At 39.8% G+C, this 18,802-nt stretch overlaps 1 protein-coding gene across 1 annotated transcript in view; it reads left to right on the forward strand.

The window, feature by feature from the left end:
* emc2 (ER membrane protein complex subunit 2) overlaps window positions 1–16,471 on the forward strand; it is a 119,382-nt gene extending 102,911 nt beyond the window's left edge. The window contains exon 11 of the mRNA XM_060824232.1: window positions 16,097–16,471. Coding sequence (XP_060680215.1) covers window positions 16,097–16,183 — 87 coding nt within the window. The 3' untranslated portion in view covers window positions 16,184–16,471. The remainder of the gene's footprint in view (window positions 1–16,096) is intronic.
* Window positions 16,472–18,802: the final 2,331 nt, after the last annotated feature.

The following is an 18,802-nucleotide window of genomic DNA, read 5'->3' on the forward strand; positions in this document are numbered from 1 at the left end:
GTACTGAGAGAGAATGATGACTCAAGATTCCATGGTTTTGCAAAATGAAATACTCCTTACCGTGTTAAAACAATAGCTTCTGTCTCTCTTCCACTCGCTCACTCTTTCACATTCACTCACTCACACTCACTCTCTCTCTCTCTCTCTCTCTCTCATACACACACATGCACAGAGAGAGCAAGCACTTACTCCCTTAACATATGTTCTTCATGTTCAGAATTCACATGAGGGAAATATGATTTAACAAATCAATGTGGTCTCACACCACAGAGCACATCAAATAGCAGATGCAGTCATGACAGATCCCCTGATTACTCAGTAACCTATCCAGATGTTAGTGACGTTGTGAGCTACCAAATCTTGCTAAACATCACCTATTTTGCAGGGGATATCAAGGTTTCATTTTCAAAAATCTCGACTCTGAGTATACTCAGAAACACCTGCTCACATCCTGATAGCTTAATCTCTCTCCCAAGAAGGCATTTCTCTGGATTTCTGAGGCTGCATGTAAATTACCAGCATCATTTCAGCTTTTTACCAAACAGCTAACTTCAAGCTGGTTCTGATTTTGAATTTCCCTGTTCGCTTGCGCACAGCCTAATAGGTGGACTTGCCTGCTGGACTAGCCAATTGCTGAGGCTGTCTCTCACTGGACTTTTAAAGGCTAAATTCCAGCATCTAATCTCTATCACCGTTCAGCTCTGTATCTGCTCTGACCAGAACCCTACTGCTCACAGGTCAACTTTTTCGCCAGTGCAAGGAGCCAAAAACATTTCAGCAACCTTCTCTGATTGATTCTTCTCACTAACATTTCTGCTCAGTGACCCTTGAGCTAATTTGAATAACTTATTGAAAACCTTGCACCAGACACATGAATAGGAGTGGACCATTGAGCCTGTTCCACCATTCAATGAGATCATGGTTGATCTGGGAGCCAAACTCCACAGAATTGCCTTTGACTCATATCCCTTTGCTTAACAAAATAAAACTGTCTTCGAATTAGAATTAATAACTGATCATCTGCCATTGTTTCAAGAGCAGTTTCCTAACATTGGGGCGGCATGGTGGGTGAGTGGTTAGCACTGCTGCCTCACAGCATCAGGATCTCTGATTCGATTCCAGCCTCGGACAACTGACTTTGGGGAGGTTGCACATTCTCCCTGTGTCCGCGTGGGTTTCTGCCGGGCGCTCCAGTTTCCTGCCACAGTCCAAAGATTTGCAGGTACGGTGGATTGGTCGTGCTGAATTGCCCATAATCTACCCATAATCTGGGTAGATTAGTCATGGGAAAGGGTTAATGTAGGGGGTTGGATCTGTGTGGGCTGCTCTTTGGAGGGTCAGTGTGGAATCAATAGGCTGAATAGCCTGCTTCTGTAGTGTAACGATTCTATGATTCTGTTTCCTGAATGGTCTGGCTCCAATTGTTTAGGCAGTGCCTCCTAGTTCTAGAGTCCTAAATCAGTGGAAATAGGTTATCTACTCTTTTCTCTTAATACCTTGAAGACTTCAATCAGACCATCCCTTAACCTTCTAAACTCTAGAGAAAACATGGCTAATTTGTATAATTTATCCTCAGCTTAACCCCTAAACTTCAGGTAAATCATTGTAAATCTACATTCTACTCCTTCTAAGGCCAAAATGTCCTCCTTAAGGTGTAGTGCCCAGATCCGCATATAGTACTCTAATTGGGGTTAGATTTTACCCTCTCACTCTTGTTCCCAGGTAAGATCAAATGTAATTGGCATTGGAACCCCAAGTGTTTAAATGTTAGTTTTGGCAAGGTGCAAGTCCACACAACTCAGTTAGGTACAGAAGATGTATTTCCTCGCATTTTCTACTTCATGAAGAATAGTCAAGTTTTGTACTATCAAATGACTACTAATCAACTCTAAATTATTCTTAAGTTCCTTGTTTCTATAAACCCTGCAGAAAGATTCAGACTTTGGTAAGCTGAATTGGTTTGGGTGAATGCTGAATTGCAAATCCTAATCTCAAGTAAAAGAGGAAAGTGCAGGGTAAATGCCTCCCTGTCCATGAGCAGACTTGTTATAGATGTTGATAATTCGGTCATTCTGCTGCTGGCCACTCCAAGACCATTTGCAGCAGAATGCATTTACAAGTAAATTGGATGTCCATTCAACAGAGACCAAATTAACTGACCAAATATACCTCGTAATAATACAGCAAATGTTTTCATATGTACGTGGTAGAGCATTGCATGATGTTTCAAAGGAGTATCTTCAAATAAAATCTGATTGTTATAAAGGTCATATCAGAGCACTGAAATTATATTCGCAACTTGTTTGCGGAACAATATTTGATTTCAAGTCTTAAATCCCACTGGAGGGACAAGCCTTTAGTTGATGGCTAAAAAATCTTGCTATGTTTTTGTTTTTAAAAGCTTGGATTTTAATCAATTAAATTATTCCATAACCTTGTATTTTATCCAATGTTGCAACAATGGGTTTCCTTCATAATCGTTGTAATAATCACTCAAATTATTATTTTGCACGCTCTGGGTTATCTTTGAATTCAAGTATTTCACTGTTCAGTGAACATGTTGTATACCTTAGACACTGAATGCAGGCTTCTGATGTAGCTTTCTTCATAATCACTTCCGTCAAGTACAGAAATCTGCATAATTCTTTGTGTATTGTTGAGATATACAGATGTGAAATTGTTTATTGAAAGTTTTCAACAGCAGCTTGTGTCTTTCTCATATCTTTAATGTAATAAAATGCCCCAATATGCAGTTTGGAAATCTTTTCAATAGCTTCCCCATAAGTGTTAAGGAAATATATATACATTGCCAGTGGGAGCACTGCCGTCTACTTAAAACTTGCAGTCGTTTTGCATTGTCTTCGGTTTTTGTGTGGTTTGACTATCAGTTATTCTGATGTGCTTTCAGCTGAGGGTGTTATGAATAGCCTGAAATGTAAGACACCATAGTTAAATATGTTTCATGCCGTTGTGCTAGTGAGAATGCTGCTATTTATTATTTACTTCAGAGGATCTTTCACCAATAATTTATCACAATGCAATCTGCAGTGTGCTGTAATAAAAATATGATCATCAGTGAAAATTGGTTTGATAGTTTGACATCAATACAATCATGTTAAACCTAGTTTATTCAGCACTGAAGTGAACCATATATGATAATTTCTGTTCTTTTTTTACGTTGCAAGTTATTTGTTCACAGTATTTAAACTGCATGCATATATTCAATCTCATATTTATTTGAACTATTATCTAGTATTAATGAAGCTGTTGGATTGATGGTTTGCTCACCTTTCATTGCCAATTGGCAGTTTGATGGGACAGATCACTAACTACAACTGTAGGTTTATATTCTACTTGAACACACAACTACATAGTCAGAAAACATCTTCTAATGTTAGATGGAGTTGTCACAAGTTCAACAAAGTCATCCTGCATTCACCAAGTAAATGGAGTAAAATGGCATCTTATTAGCTGGAACTCAAGAAATATTGATTGTGGTTTTTATGAGCAACAACATAAAAACTAATTGCTGCTATGGTATTAGCAGCCATTATTGATAAGTCCCTTTGAAGAAGCTTAAATGGCAACCACAATTTTCTTGTTAAATAACCACATTGGATGGCCTGGGATTCAGGTAATCGTCCTGAGATTCACACTTCCATGATCCACCTGCTGTTTGTAGCTGTAGTGTCATTCAGTTACATTGAATAACTTTTACTCGGCGTCTTGGTTTGATTGGTCGGAAGATGACCCAGGCAGAAAAAGGGAAATTTCACTGGTGTATTTTCTATATCATTGTAGTAGGGTAACCTTCACCTTCCTGACTGGACACACTTATTCTGGCTGTTGCAGACATGATTAGCTCCATCTGGAAACTTTGTTTCTTTCAATACAAACTTTGTCCATTGCTTTGTTGTGTTCCTTTCCATCATCATCTCCATTTACAAATATTGAAACTGTCTTTCTGATTTGGTGTGTGTTTGTATCAGAAGGTCCCCTCCAAACTTTCAAGTATCCAACTCTGAGTGGCATTGGAGTGTAATCCTGAAGGAATATTTTCAGAGCAAATATTAAAATGATGTTCCCAACTCCCCTCTCAGGTTATCATCTCACGGTGTTACTTCTCAAAAAAGTGGGAGAGCTGTCCTGTAGTTGTTCTTGGGCAGTATTTATTTCTCAACCACCACCATCATAAAAAATATATTTGATCATTATCAGAGTGTTTGTTGTGGGAGTGTGTTGATTGTAAGTTGGTTTGTTTGTTTTTCCTATATTACAATAGTGACTAACCCTTGAAAAGTATTTAAAATGCTTTGGAATGACCTGGTCTTTGTTGAAATTTAAAACATACCTGATTTTAAAAAAGTAAGCAGCTACACAGTAAAGTGACAGAATGGTACCAATTGCAATAAAAAGTCATTCTCAATGATATCACCACTAGTTTCCTGCCCCCTGAGGTCTGTGGCAGGAACCAAATTGCCAAAGACAACTTAAGGAGACAAGACAAAGAGTGTTCGGACTATCTGCTTGCTGAGCTTCATATCAGGTCTGAACCCTGGCAGATGTACAACCCTCTGGCAATCCTGACTAGTCCTTTTTGCTCCTTTGTGGGTTGGTGGAAGGAGTGGGTTCCAACATGGGCAGAATGGCATGTGGTTACTTCTCTGATCCCTTTAAGTTCCAGGCTATACTAAATGTGTTTAATTGTTGCCTCATGGTTGGCATATGTTGCTATCTGCTGCCTGTTGGTTGATGAGTATGTACTTTATTCCCTGTATGGAAGGTGACATTAATGCTTCAAGTTCAGAAGCTGTCCATGTATTTGACTCAGCTGCATTGTTCCAAACATTGGAGTTTACAAATTGCACAATGTGGCTTCTATCCCATGGCAAAACTGCTAACAGTATTCATTATCAGTAACTCGGCAACCTTTAGGTTTAGGAACCTAATTTAATTTGTTTATTTCAGAGAACTTGACAGAATTGAGCTGCATTCTGGATGGATATGCCTGTTGTAAAGGGATAAATTATAATAGCCATCTGTTTAGCATTAAGGGCATCACGCAGTCATCATGCACCATTCTATAGAATTGCTTACACTTTGGATCTGCTGCTTTGCTTGTTTGTCTAACGCTGCTAAATTGTATTTCTCAATATTAAACTTCACCTCTTCAATTAAACTTGATTCAAGGACATCCTTCTCTAAGTCAGAATTTTGTTGTGGTATTTGGATGTTGAATATCATTTAATGTCCCGATCATCCAAAATATTGTTCAAGTTCATTTAGTAGTCAATGAATTAATGATCATTCTGAAAGTTAGCTGCCTTACATAATGTTAAAAACTCTGACGTTGCGTTCCTCGCCATGCAATTTCTGCTTCATTGCAGTTCTTTTCACTTCTAATGCTGGTTTTGTAAGTCAGCAATTCTAGTTATGTTCTAGTTTGCCTGATGGTTATCTCTGGGTTCCCAAGAGCTGACATCTGCAGCCAAGTTAAAATGCACTCTGCATCAAAGCTGTTCCTTGAGGGACTGGGACTCCCCTGGCATCTGATTAGGATTGTTTTGGCTTGCACAGGAATGGGAGGCTAGTGAAGAAAGGGCTTCTGTTCTCCTCGAACACAAATGTAACTTTTTTTTTATCAGCCAGGGAAAGGAAGTAACAAGTAACCTCCTCGACTGCTTCTAACCCCACTTGAAAGCTTTTATCACTCTCACCAGTTGTGGGAACTGTGTGTGAGAAAGGTGCCTACACCTACCGGCAAATGGAAATTAAAGGACATTTTTTTTGCCCTTTAGGCTCACCCTAATGTTCCATTTCTTTGAAACCACCATCATCTTTGGCTGAAATACACTGCTGGACAGGGCGTGCTGATTGATTGACTGTGACAAAGGGTTACCTCCTTTGCAGGATTTGGTCATTAGAACATCAGTGCCATTGCTACCTGGTGATTATCATCAGTATTCTGCGGAGGTGTACACTTAGAAGATATTCAGGCATATGTCATTGGGGGCTGGGGTGGGGAGGGGGGGGAAGGATCCGCGGCCTGGGTGGATCAAGAGTCAGAGCTGAACTGAGAGTTCAGCTGCAGGCCAACAGCTGGTATTTGTGTACCCACATGGGCCATTACTGAAAAATACCTCCAAGGTACTGTCACATTAATCAAGTCAGGAAATGATAGTTTTAAACTGACTGCAGAAGAGCACAGCTACAGAAATTAATTTCAAAGCATGCCAATAATACCACACGGAACTTTAAAAACCTTTCTTATCCAATGTATCCGTATTCAGCTAATAGGAATTGGATTACTCGTTTTAAAAAAAAATGACCAAGTCTTTCTTGTGAAGGGAAGGAAACAATTACAGAAAGCATAATAAGATGGTAGTTAAGGAGCCATGATTTGAATAGTCTTAGAATGTTTACTTAAATGTTTTTGAAAGAGAACTCATTCCGTTTTTGTTAATCTGATTAGGATTGAAGAGAGGCATGACTTTGCTCTCACTCAAAACTGGTATTAAAAATTGGCACTGCTTATTCAGGAAATAGACTCTGCATAGTTAGTCCATAAAAATAAGTAGTTAACTAGCAAAGTGCTGCTTCTGTCATATAGCCTACTTTAATTAAGCTAAATGAGAATGATTCCAATTGGGCTATGGATTTGGAAGAAGTGATCATCTCTTATTTAAACACACACTCATGTCTTGAACTGTATCAGTTCTGGTTTTATTGAGAAGTGCAGAACATTGGGTGATGTTTGAACCTGAGGGCCACCACGTATTAGGCAAAGGGAAAGGTTGGCAAGGTTGATGGTAACCTCAGCTGTTACGGGATATTGACCCATGCTATTGACATCACTCTGCATTGCAAATCAACCGTCCAGCCAGCTGAACTGAATGACTTTTGAACCCAGCAGATACTGGGTACTTGTCTGTATTGCCTTGTATTTGCAAATATCAACTGATGTTGATCCAAAGACAATCCCTAACCAATTATCCACTATTTCATCCTGGAAATGGCGCAAAAAACAAGACATAAACTTTAAAGAGGGGAACTAAGTTTTACTATTACTGCCAAAACCAGTTTTTAAAAACAGCTGTGAAAGTAAGTACACTATTTGGGGCACTATGGTAAATGCACTATCTGTATCATGCAGATCAGATAGATAGCTGATTCCTTTGAAATAACACACAGGGATGCATCACCCATCTCAAAATGGCTGAAGTGTTTTACAAGAAATGTAGCTGTTTTTGAAATGTGCCATCTTTGTAATGTCAAAAACATTGCAGTCAACTCGTACAAAGCAAGCACCCACAAACAGCAATATGACAATCATCAAATAGTTGTCTTTTGGGTGTTCAAATAAACATTTGGTTAGAGAGGACATTTCTATTTTACTCTGATATAATGCTATGGAATGTTTTCCACCAATATATGAAAGCTGACGGCATCAATTTACTGAAAGACCACATTTTTAACTGGGCAGCTGTCCCTTCAACATTGTAGTAGAGTGTCAGCTCAAGACCCAGGAAGTGAAGGCTCAAATGAGACTTCTCCAAGAAAGAGAACTTCAACTCTTAATTGTGATGCTTCCATTGATTGCTTCAGTGAGGTGGCAAACTCCTTCCCTGAAGTTCATTAAGTGGATCAGATGAGTTTTCACAACCGTCAGTGATATTCGTCAGTCACCATTACTGAGATTCAATGCCACATTTTCTTTAAATATTGTTTGGGATGTGGGTGTCAGCATTTATTGCCCATCCCTAGTTGCCCTCGAGAAGGTGGTGGTGGTGAGCTGCCTTCTTTAACTGCTGCAGTCCTTGGAGTGTAGGGAGACCCACAATAATGTTAGGAAGGGAGTTCCAGGATGTGACCCAGTGACATTGAAGAAACAATTGTATATTTCCAAGCCAGGATGGGGTGTAACCAGAAGGGAAACATGCAAGTGGGAACGTTCCCATGCACATGCTGCCCTTGCCCTTTTCGATGATGGAGGCTGTGGGTTTCAAATCACTGTTGAAGGAACCTTTGTGAATTACAACAGTATATCCTTGTATTTGGAGCATGCTCTTGCTGTTGGCAGTAGTGGAGGGAGTGAATGTTGAAGGTAGTCGACATTGTGCCAGTCAAACGGGTTGCTTTGACCTGGATCATGTCACGCTCCTTGAATGTTATAGAGTCATAAAGATGGACAACACAGAAAAAGATCCTTTGGTCCAACTTGTCCATGCTGACCAGATATTCTAACTTACTCTAGTCCCATTTGCCAGCACTTGGCCCATACCCCTGTTAAACCCTTTCCATTCATATACCAATCCAGATACCTATTAAATGTTGTAATTGTACCAACCTCCACCACTTCCTGTGGCAGCTCATTCCATTCATGCACCACCCTCTGCATGAAAAAGTTGCCTCTTAGGTCCCTTTTAAATTTATCCCATCTCACCCTAAACGTATGACCTCTAGTTCTGGATTCCCCACCCCAAGAAAAAGGCCTTGCCTCATCCATGCCCCTCATGACTTCATAAACCTCTATATGGCCACTCCTCAGCCTCTGACGCTCCAGGGAAGACAGCCCCAACCTATTCAACCTCTCCCTATAGCTCAAATCCTCCAACCCTAGCAACATCCTTGTAAATCTTTTCTGAACCCTTTCAAGTTTCACAACATCCTTCTAATAGAAAGGAGACCAGAATTGCACATAATATTCTAAAAGTGGCCTAACCAATGTCCTGTACAGCCACAACATGACCTCCTGACTCCTATACTCAATGCTCTGACCAATAAGGGAAAACATACCAAACGCCGCCTTCACTATCCTACCTGCCTCAACTCCACTTTCAAAGAACTATTAACCTGCACTCCAATGTCTCTTTGTTCAGCAACACTCTCCAGGACCTTACCATTAAGTGTAAAAGCCCTGTTCTGATTGGCCTTTGCAAAATGCAGCACCTCACATTTGTCTAAATTAAATTCCATCTACCATTCTTCAGCCCATTAGCCCATCTGCTCAAGATCCCATTGTACTCTGAGGTAACGTTTTCGTTGTCCACTGCACTACCAGTTTTGGTGTCATGTGCAAACTTGCTAACTATGCCTCCTAGGTTCACACCCAAAACATTTATATAAGAATGCAGTGGACCCAGCACTGATCCACTGGTCACAGGCCTCCAGTCTGAAAGGCCGCCCTCCACCACTACCCTTTGTTTTCTGCCTTCAAGCTAGTTCCGTCACCAAATGGCTAGTTCTTCCTGTATTCCATGAGACTTAGGAGAAGATGAGGACTGCAGGTGCTGGAGATCAGTGTCAAAGAGTGTGGCGCTGGAAAAGTACAGCTGGTCAGGCAGCATCCGAGGAGCAGGAGAGTCGAAGTTTTGGGCATATTCCTGATGAAGGGCTTATGCCCAAAACATCGACTCTCCAGCTCCTTAAATGCTGCCCGACTGGCTGTGCTTTTCCAACACCACACTCTTTGACTTCCATGAGATTTAACCTTGCTAACTAGTCTACCATGAGGAACCTTGTCGAACACCCTACTGAAGTCCATATAGATCATGTCCACCCCTCTGACCTCATCAATCCCCATCAGGATACACCTGATCAGGTCCTGGGGTTTTACCTATTTTTATGTATTTTAAGACATCCAGTACCACTACCTCAGTAATGTGGACATTTTTCAAGATGTCACCATCTATTTCCTCACATTCTATATCGTCTGTCTCCTCCACAGTAAACACTGATGCAAAATACTTGTTTAGATTCTCCCCCATATCCTGCGGCTCCACACACAGGCTGCCTTGCTGATCTTTGAGAGGTCCTATTCCCTCCCGAGCTACCTTTTTGACTTTAATGTATTTATAGAATCCCTTTGGATTCTCCTTAACTCTATTTGCCAAAGCTAACTCATGTCCCCTTTTTGCCCTGCTGATTTCCCTCTTAGGTATACTCCTACTACCTTTATACTCTTCCAAGGATTCACTCGATCTCTGTTCTTCTATACCTGACGTATGTTTCCTTCTTTTTCTTAACCAACACCTCAATTTCTCCAGTCATCCAGCATTCCCTACACGTATCAGTTTTTCCTTTCACCCTGACAGGAATATACTGTCTCTGGACTCTTGCTATCTCATTTCTGAAGGCTTCCCATTTTCCAGCCGTCCCTTTACCTGCAAACATCTGCCCCAATCAACTTTTGAAAGTTCTTGCCTAATACCATCAAAATTGGCTTCCTCCAATTTAGTATTTCAACTTTTAGATCTGGTCTATCCTCTTCCATCACTACTTTAAAACGAATAGAATTATGGTTTCTGGCCCCAAAGTGCTCCCCCGGTGACACCTCAGTCACTTGCCCTGCCTTATTTCCCAACAGTAAGTCAAGTTTACACCTCTAGTAGGTACATCTACATACTGCATCAGAAAATTTTCTTGTACATTCTTAACAAATTCCTCTCCATCTAAACCCTTAACACTATGGCAGTCCCAGCCTATGTTTGGAAGTTAAAATCCCCTACCATAACCACCCTATTATTTTTCCCGATAACTGGGATTGCCTTACAAAGTTGTTTCTCAATTTCCCGCTGACTATTAGGGGGTATATAATACAATTCAAATAAATTAATTATCCCTTTCTTATTTCTCAGTTCCACCCAATCAACTTCCCTGGATGTAATTCTTGGAATACCTTTGTAAGTCCAGCTACAATGCTATCCCTTATCAAAAACGCCATTCCCTGTCCTGCCTTGCATGCCCCCCGCCCCCAATCTTTCTATTCTTCCTGTAGCAGTTGTATCTTGGAATATTGAGCTACCAGTCCTGACTATCTCTGAGCCATGTTTCTGTAATTGCTTTGATATCCTAGCCCCATGTTTCTAACCATACCCTGAGTTCATCTGCCTTCCCTTTAGGCCTCTTGCATTGAAATGCAGTTTAATTTGTCAGTCCTACTTCTTTAGTGATGTTGGGTTTGCACTCATTCGGACAAGTGGTGAGGATTCCATCACAGTCCTAACTTTATTCATTAAACTTAATTGAACCAAAGGCTGCCACGGTACAGGTGCACTCTCATGCAGACACACAAAGACTGTACAGTTGGATCTGCGACCACTGAACTTTCATGCTGAAATTTGTATAGCATCATACGTCAATAATGTTTCCCTTTGCAAATTGTTTTCAGTTAGAGGGGGCAAAAAAGCCCATGTTCCGTAGTGTTTCCACATAATGATACAAACTTTCTTGCTCTGTCCGCACCCCCCTCACCCCAGCTTGCTTTCTTTTTGCTGTTTTAAGCTTCCTTTCAGCCTCTGCATTCACTAATTGGTACTGGCAATTTCAGAGGATTTGCATGTTTTATTTCAAAATTGCTGGTCTTACTCGGTCTTTACAGGTCTAGAGTGTGAGGCACAGGTAGGAATGTTTCTTGAACCACACCTTGGTTAACTGCCTTAGTTGACAGCAATGTGGACATACCTTCTTGCTTGGACCAGATGTTCTGGCTGTTTATCGCTGATCCAGGATGGGACTTTCACTGGCTAGCTTGTGAGTTTAATCTTGCAAGGAATTAAGAGAGACAGGGAGAGTGTGGGTAAACAGTGTTGAAATGCCCATTAGCCATGATTGAATGATGGAGTGGACTCAGTGGGCTGAATGGCCTTACTTCTACTCCTGTGTCTTATGATCTTCATCACCTTTGGATTGCCAGACCCGTGTTACGATTAATTTGGGGCACAGTGCACCAAAAATATTCAGTCTTTCTGTTCCCCAGCCCGGAAAGGTGGCTGGATGTATATTACAGTGAACCTGTTGATTCTGCCTCAACATTTGACATTAAATGCTAGGACAAGGACTTGACCAATATCTGTCCCTCCAGCTACATCAATAAAATAAATTATCTGGTCGTTGTCACATTGCTGTTTGTGAAATCTTGTTTTGTGAAGTTTGGTTGGTGCATTTATATTATAACAGTGACTACACTTCAAAAGTATTCCTTTGGCTATAAAGCTTGCTGGGATGACCTGAAATTGTTAAAGATGCTTTAAAAATGTAAGGTAATTTCTTTTTCTCTAAGGAGCAGCTCTTCCGTGCTTTAATACTTTAATTTTAGTCCTCAGTGAGGAAAAGGTCACCTTGAATGATTGCCAGCCCAGTTTCATGTAGCTTTGTTCTTTTATTTGGTCCTACTTGGCCTATGCTACTGAAGCTATAAATTAATTCACCCTTGTCTGTAAAATCCATGTAAGGAATTGCTCAATCAAAGTTGTTTAGATGGAGAAGATTTGGTCGTCAGATGGAATGATGTCAGGAATACACATAAATGTTGCTTGCCGCCTTGTCCTGTTGAATTCAGCCCTTCACTCCATGGGCTGACCCTGTGGCTGTAGGATTTACCTATCATAAAACAGCCAGTGCTCATTCAACAACTGGTGAATGTCTATTGTGGAAGATTCGTGAACAAAGAGGAATGTGAGTCAGATGATCAAGGTGCATACTACATTCGAAAGATCTGCTTACTTTTTGCATAAAACTCTGAAGTTCGCATGTGTGTTGCAGGGAGTTGAAGATCTAAAGTAATGTTCAGGTGGAGCAGGGTGAGAGGTGGAGAGTAATTGTGCTAAGTCAATTTGGTTTCTTTTTTGTGTCTTCTTTGCTATTTTTTCTAATTTTATTATAAACCTGTATCTACATTAAAAATAGTAACTGCCTGTAATGCCTGTAAGGAGTGTGTATAGTTACAGAATTGCCAGTTTTTAACAGGCAGATCCCATTTTACATAGTCAACGAAGTGCTTTTTGAAGCATAGTCAATATTTATTGCAGGAAATGCAGTTGTCAGTTTACAAAAACACCAATGAATAATACCCAAATAATCTGTTTTTATGTTTTGGTTCAGGGATAGCTTTTGGCCCCAGCATCCCTGACATAACCCTTTGAAATGATTCTGTGGGATCTTTTCCATGTACCTGAGGGTGCAGGCAGGGCTTAGCATCTCTTCTGAGAAAAGGCACCTCTAGCAATGCTGCATTTGAGCATCAGTGTGGATTTTTTTATGCTCAAGTCTGTAGAGTTGGGGTCATACTCTCAGCTTTCTCTCACTCAGTAGCAAGAGTGCTTTCAACTGAGCCACAGTTCCCAAGTAAAACTTGAAGTCAATTGCATACAGACTTGGAACTTGATTGTTAAGATATGGATATTGGGATTCAGGTGACCTTAATAAGTTGCTTCATCTTACCCACGTGCTTATAATATTCTACTGAGCTCATAAATTATGATGCACTCTTCTAAATTAGACAAATTTCAGACTTCTTCAAGAATAGAAGAACTCACTGTTTCTGGTTGCAAATTAAGAGCTTTGCAACCAGGCAACGGTGGTATAAGAGGTCTTGTAAATTGTGAAATGCTTTATACTGTATGATGTAATTTTCCTAACTTTAATAAATGTCTAAAGTCATATATGTCTCTGGTAGTAGGGCTTAGTATTGTAACCTGCAGGTAGAATTGTATTTTATCAGATCTTTATTTCAGTTGCATCAAGGTTTAAGTACACGGAATACTTCTCACAGTTGTAAGGAAGTAAAATAATGCCTAACATACTTAATTATGTAAAATGATTTGATAAAATGTGCTGCAGGATTTAATTCCAGCATTCCATTTTAAGTGCCAGAGAAATTATTGAACATTTGCCCTTTTAGTACAAGAAGTAATGCTCTGTCTCGAAAAAAATAATTATCACCCATTCTTCTCCAACTGATGAATCAGAATCTTAAGCACAAAACGATGCCATACAACCCATTTGTTCTTGTGTTGGCATTTTGCCTTTAGCCCCATTTCATGTGTCTTTCTCTGTTGTCCTGCAAAACATTTCTTTACAGATATTTTTCTCATTCCATTTGAAATATATATGATTGCATCTCCTTCCAGTACCTTCTCATAACTCAGTAAGTGGGAAAAGAAATTCTCCTCACCTCCCTTTTAGATCTTTTGCCAGCTACCATAAATCTATTTCCTCTGATTACCAACACTGGCTGCAGTGGAAACCATTTCTCCTTATTTACAGAAGATAAAGTATTGCTGATTTTGAAACTATCATATAAACATAAAAAGCCAGAGATATTCTGAAGCTTGGCAGAATCTCTAGACAAAGACAGACCTCATGTTTTAGGTCTCTGACATTCTTTCAGAATTTGTCTCCATGTTTCCTCTCCCTTGTTAAATAAGGAGAAGAGTATTGAATCTTTGTGGGTTGTGATTTTTTTTTTGAATAATGGTTTCCATGTGAAGAAAGAGTTCCATTGAATTTAAGGGTAGGGGTGCAAGTCGTGGGCAGATGTCAGCATGAAATGCCTGATGCCCTTTTAATGCAGAAAATTGTGTGGAGTGAAAGCCTTAATTGCTCATCCTACCAGATACTCTTGGAAAGGAGTATTCCTGATTGAGCCACAGTGAAAGCCAGCAACATCACCTTCAGTACTAGTTTGTCATCATTATGCCACAGCATTAAACAGTCCTTCCTTAAATGCCCTGGATGGTTTTCACAGTCGTTTTCAATCACTTTAACAGCTTTGAAGAGTAATTTTCTGTAAAGGTATTTACTGCATTTTCATTCATTGCTGTGATATTGATACCACTGCCTGTTCTGGTATTTGTCACGCACCTTCTCCTTGAACTACTGATGCTCGCAGTTTGATACAACCAAATGGATGGCTTGAAATTTCAGAGGGTAGTTAAGAATCAAACTTGTTAGTCTGGGTCTTTGGTCTCAGGCTCAGACCAGATGAGCATGACAGGTTTCCTGGATGCGAATGAATCTTTGAAAATGAATTGTCAAGAAAAAGAAACAATTGATGGAAAATGTTTTTTTTTGTAAGTGTTACCTAAATAAACATTTAGAATGGGACATATGCAGAAAATACTAGCTTCTGTGAACAGAAAAACATTTTTAATATTCTTCGTTTTTTTCTGCACCTCATGAGTTTGTGGTAAGTCAGTTGTAATTATGCATATTTTAGATAATGAATGTAAATACAAGAAAAAGTAACACATTCTGGAAGTTCTTCCTTAGCTGTGAATTTTGTTTTAATATAATGTGTTTTCTATTAAATCACATTATTGAGAGCTTTTTTAAAACTGCTCAGTCCACCATTCTCTCTGCAAAAAAAAGAAAAGAAATCATACACAAAATGTCAATATCTATGTCAACACAGACATTTAATAGCAATGGATTAAGTTTAGGAATGCAGCCAAGATTATTTTTTTCAAACTGATGGCAGAGCAAGCTTGCTGTCTAAGTCAGCTACAGTCTTCTCTCACTCTGTTACTGCCTCTCCAGTGCTTTCCCAAGCTTGAGAGTATTGAGTCAGCCTGGATATTCGAATGCCTGTGATTTTGGGCACAGCTATCTGAACAGTGTTTAAACCCAGTGACCAATTTAGACAGCAGGAGTGTAATCGAAGTGCTTGATAGTCTCACTTCATCCATCCAAAGAGCAGTGAAACTTTTGAAATTTAATTAAAATCCACTCCTGTGGTCCATGGGTACTTAACATTCGAATACAATTTGGAATTAAATTTGATGACACATTGATGGATGGCAAGTGCTTCAGACAAAGTGATGAGCTTTACTGAGCTCATAGCCTTTTCCTTTACCCTTCGTTTCTGCTTCTGTTCAGTAGGGCAGTGAAACCCAGCTAGAGTGAGTGCAAATTATTGGATGATTGCCATCAGAAGTGTCAAAGAGTTCCTCTTCACCATATTATTAGAATACTCGAACATTTTAGGAATTAACATTAACCTTTTCCATTCCTCCCACCAAATCTCAATTAAATATTTCCTTTCTCACGTGGATAGAAACCAGTTGCTTAAAATTTTGAGTGCAAAGTGAGGACACATTTACATTGAAGTTTGTGGGAAAAGCGTTGTATTGAAAAGATGTCAAGTCTCTTGGATTCAAGTAAAGTCTCTGTAGTTTAATTGTCTTTTGAAAGCTGCATTAGAAGTCATTTCAGCTGTCAAATTTGAGTGATTCTGATGCTTAATGGCTCAACATCATAAACTAAAGCAATGCGCTGGCTAAAGGTATATCTAATTCTTCCTCCCCTCAATTTTCAGCTTGCAGGTCGCAGCAGAAAGGAGACCAAGTACTCGCTAAAGGTTGTGGAAGATATGCTGGAAGCGTTGCAGATCACACAGTCGTGAAGCCATTGTGTTTGTGTGGATCTGTCGCATTCGACCCTGCAACTTCGCGCTCTCTTGGGATCTGGCTTCAGCACACCTCCTCTGTCCTCTTCAATGCTGGCACAGCTGCAAACTTTATTTTGTGAACTTAATACAGAGATTGACTACCAATGTGACTGCTACTTCACATCAGGGGCAATTAACCAATGTTTAATTAGAGACCGGTTGATAGCTTGTAATGTTGGAGTTATTAAATATTTATAATTCTATGGAAAAGCATATTCACCAATAAAGTAAGTGTTTTACCAATCACTAGTGAACTCTGTGATCTCTGACTTGCAAACCTTCCTTATACAGTGTTTAGATACCTTTGTGATAAAAGATACAATGATTATGTTACCCCCTTACCTAAAATATAAACAATACGCCACGCCAATATTGTCCTATCCAGTTAGTGTAGTTGTCTAAACTGAGGCCACATTCATCAAGAGTTGGTGATGTGTACCTCACTGGCGTATATCAGATGTCACCCACACCAGCCCAGTTACTGTAACAAGGTCACTAATGCCGCTTGTTGTGCATATCAAGACCCCAATGTTTAAGTGTCTGATCACTGCTTGATAAAAGACCTTTCTTTAACTTTCGCATTGGCTTGGGCATAAATCCTAATACACTCCAATAATGATGCTGTTGCAAATTTACAGTTTGTAAAGTTTCTGGATTTTGCATTAGTTCTGTAAATAAGCCTTTGCTTATTGTACCTATTTTCACACGTGGGCAATGACTATAAGTCTGATCTGTTGTAATTGTAACTTTGTAACAAAAACTTGCAGTGGTACATATTGATCAGCAAGATTACTTGTGCTTAATCTGAGATCCGTGCCCACATTGGCAATGTCTGCCTTTACATGAAAGCAGTTGTGGAACATGGTCGGATTGTGGCTCAGGTTCAGAGCAGTGTGAGGTGTGATTTCCTGCCTCTCATTTAGTGATATGTACTGTGGTAAACTTTCAAACATCTGGCTGCATTGCAGAAGTAAATGTCCATGGGGCTTCTCTGGACTATTGCCATTCTCTTATCTTGTGATACTTCACACTTTTAAAAACATTGGGATGAAGAAAATGGTGTTGAAATAATGTTAAATTCCCTTGTTCCTCCAGAGAGGTCACCAGGGTTTGAGAAAGTATTTTGGCACAGTCTGTGCTATAAGCAAATAAGATTAAAGGAATACTTAAATGGTCTGGTAGAAATGTGGAGATTATTTCACTAGGTTTCAGTGCATTTTGAAGAATTGAAACTATTTGCCTCCACTAAAATAATCTACTGTGCTAAAACCGGTGCAGAGAATAAGAGTAAAAAGCAATGGAGCTATCTAGCAGCGCCATCTACTGCATGCTGATTTTAAAAGCTGCCAATATTATTTATTCTTGGATACACCAGTCATTAAAAAAGAAAGCTCATTGATCAGCTCAGTTATAAGAAGAAAAATGAGAAAATTATGTTTTGCTGATACTGAAGACAGACACATTGAGAACGTGCAATGAAATGTATCTGTCTCTAACATTTTCCACAATGATGTAACTGTTAACCAATATAAAGTGTACCGAACTTTTCAATGACAAATTTCAAAATCCAGAATATCGGTATGAGGTTGTCCTATTTGAATTAAAATTTGAGCTTTTCAGATATCTGCTATTAATTGACCTGCTTTTTAGACCCTCTGCTCTGATCTCTCTCTTTCGCCATCTGTCGTTATGCACTCCACTGGTTGAAGTTGTACCTAGCACAAAGAGAAGATAGTTGTGATTATTGGAGATCATTCATCTCAACTCCAGCTTATCAATATAAGAGGACTTCCTAAGGGTAGTGTCCTTGGCCCCACCAACTTCAGCTGCTTCATCAATCACTTCCCATCATGATGTCAGAAGTAGGGATGTTCGTTGGTGATAGAACAATGTTCTGTACCATTTGCAACAAAGCAGTCTGCTTGATCTGCACACCATCCACCAACTTAAACTTCCACTCTTTCTCTTTCCTTCACTGTTGGCAAAGAGCAGCAGCAATGTGTACTCTCTCCAAGATTCACGACAGAAACCACACCAAAACTCTCTTGGCAGACACTTCAAAACCTTCAAACTCTACTGCCTAGAAAGAAAAAGGGAGCAAAGCTTTGAAACAATAATTTCTTTTCAAGCCGCACATCACTCTGAATTATAACTACATCACTATTCCTTCACTGGGTCAAAATCTAGAAGCCTGCCACTAGCACAGTGTGTCTCTGTACCAACTGATCTGCAGTGGTTCAGGAAGGTGATTCAACCAGCACCTTTCCAAGGACAATAGGATGGGAAGTCAATGGTGTTCTTACCAAAGACACCCTAATTCTTTGAAATAATTTAACTTTTGTAATGATGCAGTGCTAACCAGGCATGAAATAACTTTTGCAATACACTGCCTATTCATGTAGGCTAGTAGCAATGAGGGTGGGCTATACAGGTCATGTCACCACCCAACGCACCTTGTGCCAGTTAAGTATATGCGTAGAGTCATGAACTGTGCCTGCATGGATTGCTTTTTCCAAGCCTTTATCATCAGCTCTTTGCCACTGAGAATAGATGATGGGGCTGCAGCAGAAGTTG

This window comes from Hemiscyllium ocellatum, chromosome 4, assembly GCF_020745735.1.
Source record: "Hemiscyllium ocellatum isolate sHemOce1 chromosome 4, sHemOce1.pat.X.cur, whole genome shotgun sequence".
NCBI classification, from domain to species: domain Eukaryota; kingdom Metazoa; phylum Chordata; class Chondrichthyes; order Orectolobiformes; family Hemiscylliidae; genus Hemiscyllium; species Hemiscyllium ocellatum.